This window comes from Colletotrichum lupini, chromosome 9 (assembly GCF_023278565.1).
Source record: "Colletotrichum lupini chromosome 9, complete sequence".
NCBI classification, from domain to species: domain Eukaryota; kingdom Fungi; phylum Ascomycota; class Sordariomycetes; order Glomerellales; family Glomerellaceae; genus Colletotrichum; species Colletotrichum lupini.
This window is the reverse complement of record NC_064682.1, coordinates 3,865,285-3,869,036: the sequence shown is the minus strand read 5'-3', so window position 1 is coordinate 3,869,036 and position 3,752 is coordinate 3,865,285. Positions and strand designations below refer to the sequence as shown.

Here is a 3,752-nt window from a genome sequence, read left to right as displayed (position 1 = left end):
TATATAGCGCTTAGTAGCGTATCTATCTCGTTATTATATTGCTATAGAGCCTATTTTAGCCGGTAATTAGTAATAATAGTATTAATCGCGTATACTAGTTAAGAAGGGCATTTTTAGCTCATCGGTAAAATATCTCTTCTAGTATATTAGTAATAATTTAGGATTAAAGAGGCTTGATTTCTAATATTAACGAGATATATTTAAATAGCTTATTAGAGATAGAAGCGAGTTACGGAAAAGAGGTTTAAAATACTATTTAGGTATTAAAGACTAGACGTTATTAAAGACGGATCGCTTACGACGCTTCTAAACGGCGACGTTAAAAGGCTTAAGCTATGCTTAATAATAGCTTAGTACCCTTATAACTCTTAATAATAGAGGTAATTTACGTAAATAATAATAATAGTATGTATAGTTATATATATAGGTATAAATTCTCTATTCCTCTTTATAATATTATAAGATAAAAATAGACTTAGTAAATCTCGGTATAAGCTATATATACTTATTATTAGAGCTAACCTCCGGGATTATATAGTAGCTATTTCCGTTTTAACTCTAGCTTAACGGCCTTAAAATTATAGCCTTTTTAAACTTATCTAACGGGGGCTAAGAGTACGTTAAGGTTATCCTCTACTGATAGTAAGTCTAGTCCGTTACTAATCTATACTTCTACGTCTTCCTTTTATTAAGGTTTAAATAAATAGCTAGAGCCTAATCTCTCTTTTATTAATATAGTATTTATTTTATTTATAACGCTCTCGAAACGGGTAAAAGTATCTCGAAGCTATATTATAACTTAATTAACGTTAGATATAAAGGCAGTTCTTATAAGAGCTAAGCTTTTTTAATAGTTAAGTTCTTATTTAAAGCGGCCGGAGTCTTTTATAAGTTCTTTTAGACGTTTTTCCTTACTAACTAGTGCTTTTTAAAACTATATAATACTATTTACGAGGTCGGTTGCGTAGGTTAATTTACTTAAGGCTGCGATTACGTTATTTATATTACTTAGTAAGCGCGGTAGACTATTTAATTAGCGAGGGCGCTTTAAAAGTCTAGTCGCTATATTAGATTACTATTAAAATAAAGTAGAGTATTAATAGGTTACCGAGCGAGGTATATAATATAGATTATTATATTTAAAAGTAGACGCTGCGTTTGCTAAACGCGAAATTAAAGCTAAATATAAACGAGATATGATTTTTATAAGTCTTAGTAAGGTTAACCGACCTATATTAGGCTACTTCTATCGTTAACTTAATATACAAAGAACTAGAGCTTTTATAAATAGGCGAGTTAGTAAACGATCTTATCTCGATATAGTATACTTATAAATAGATGCCGTATATATATACTATATAGCGTAGTTATAAATTTTAAAACCCCTCTACGGCCCTATTATTATTATAGATACTATATAAAAACGGCTATTTATATAAAACGCTAGTAGTCGAGCCGTTAGTAGCTTTTATAAAATCCGGTTACGTAGAACCTCGCTTCTTAGAAAATAGTATCGGATGTTAATATAGGCTTATACGTACGAAGAGCATAATATACCTTATTTAAGAAGAAATTTAGTCTAGAGCCCTAGTATTAATAATATAAATTTCGTTATTAGCGGTAGTATAAGCTAGTCTATTAAATTATTATAGACGCGCTAGAAGAGATTATAGATTCTATATAATAAGAGGCGCACTATTATATTACTATAGGAGTTTCTTATTAATAAATATTAGGACCAACCTACTTAGATAAGATAAGTAATATTACCCCGCTATCTACTTAGTAATTAATTACCCTTATAGCGGGCTAACCAACAATACGTAATACCCGCTACTAAATAGAGTTAAAAAAGATATAAATAGTACTATGGGAGATCGGTTTATTACTTATATTATAAACTATTTATATAAGCTATTATAAAGTAAAAAGTTCGTTATTAAAGTCGCCGCGCTCTTAGCGTACTTAAAAGTCCGTAAAGTGCTTAAGGAATACGATAACGGCCCGTCGGATAATAAGACTAACTTATTATTCGAGTTTAATAAGGTACTAAACTTTAATTTCGGAAATATACTTATTATTATTAAAGTGCTCGAATAGGTTTTAATATTCTCCGCGCGGATTTAGGAAATCTATGCGCTAAAAAATACCGTTTACCCCGGGACTTTACTAGTAACTTTCGATCTTTATAATAATTCGGTATTAAGAAAGATATTATATATATATTACTACGTATAAATCTTATTCCCTAATACTTATAAAGTAACTATATACTAAATACGGGCCGTTTTTTAAATAGGTTTTATAAATACGGCCGACCTACTTCTTAATACGCTTAGTAATAACGAGCTAGAGGTAGGAGGGTACTTAATATATAACATAAATAAGGACCTATTTAATAACGAGGGCGACGAGTCTTATCGTTTTAATATATCTAACGTTAAATCTAGCGAAGACTTAGACCTATTAAAAAGAGGGCAGTTAGATAACGATTATAATAATTTAGACATTTTAAACAAAAGTTACGGGCCTAGTATAAAAGAAGATAATAGTAATATAGAGTAGATATAGAGTAGTTACCGAGTTTATTACGTATAGGCATATATTATTTAATAGTTATCTTATAACTATCCTTAGAAATTTTTATATTCCTTTATATTCTTTTTATATCGTTTATTTATAAGGAGATAACTTGCCCCGGTATTTTCTAAACGTTTAGAGAGTATTCTATATACTATGCTTTATATTCTATACTATGTAATGAAAATCCTACTTTTAAAGCCGTAGTATATGCGATATATTAGTATTATTAGTAATAGCTTATATAGAGTCCTAAATTACTTAGTTACCTTTAAGCTAGGTTATAAAGTACGAAATATCGAGAGACGAAGCTTAATAATACTACGAAACTCGTAGTAAAAAAACGGAGGTATAAAACGAGAGATAAGTTTATAAACTACTTACTAGCGGCGTAATTAGTTTTTTATTATTAGCGCCTTAGTATAAAAAGTAAGTTACGTTAATTATATTATAATTAGAACTAGAAATGCCTTTTTGAACTATATATACCCCGTCTATTTTATTAAATCTCTCCCGTAGCGGAGCGACCTCTAGTTATAGGATACTACCTCGGCTAGTATCGAAATACTAGTAATACCGTTACTAACGTCTACGTAAGTATCTCCGAGCCTCTTATTAACGTCTTATATATAATATCTTATTAATTTTAAACTCTCGGAGTACTAGTCTTTTAGCTTATTATTACTACTATAAACATAGCGTCGGCCGTTAAGATCCTTTTATAAGTCCCGTCGTATACTATAAGTAATTATAGTATTAGCTAGGCTTTTATCGCGCTAAAGTATTTACTATTTAGTCTAAGTATATTAGTAATATATTTATTACGTCGGCTTATAATTTAAAAAACGTAACTACGTACATCTATCTTAATATTACTATCTAATTAAAGCCTTCGATATATATATAAACGAACTACTCGTTTAACGATTAACTAAGTTCGCCCCGCTATTTCCTCTTAAGAAGCTTATTTAACTTTCTAAAGCTATAGTAATAATAAAGGGAGCCCTATACGAAGGGTACCCTAAAGTATTACGAAAAATAGAAGTCCGACGGACGCTTATTATTAGCTATAGTCTTATATTATTTATCGTAACGCTTTATCTATTTATAAGTAAACAGTATGCGGGTAGTTTATAAAAGGACGACTATATAACTATCCTCGCGGTAGTACT

General features: G+C 29.9%; 1 protein-coding gene across 1 annotated transcript; it reads left to right on the top strand.

The window, feature by feature from the left end:
- Window positions 1-2,295: 2,295 nt before the first annotated feature.
- On the top strand, window positions 2,296-2,565 carry CLUP02_16980 (uncharacterized protein; the record flags this gene model as incomplete). The annotated part of the gene is made up of 1 exon (XM_049295897.1): window positions 2,296-2,565. A coding segment is annotated over one exon (270 nt), but the record flags the coding sequence as incomplete, so codon positions are not given.
- Window positions 2,566-3,752: the final 1,187 nt, after the last annotated feature.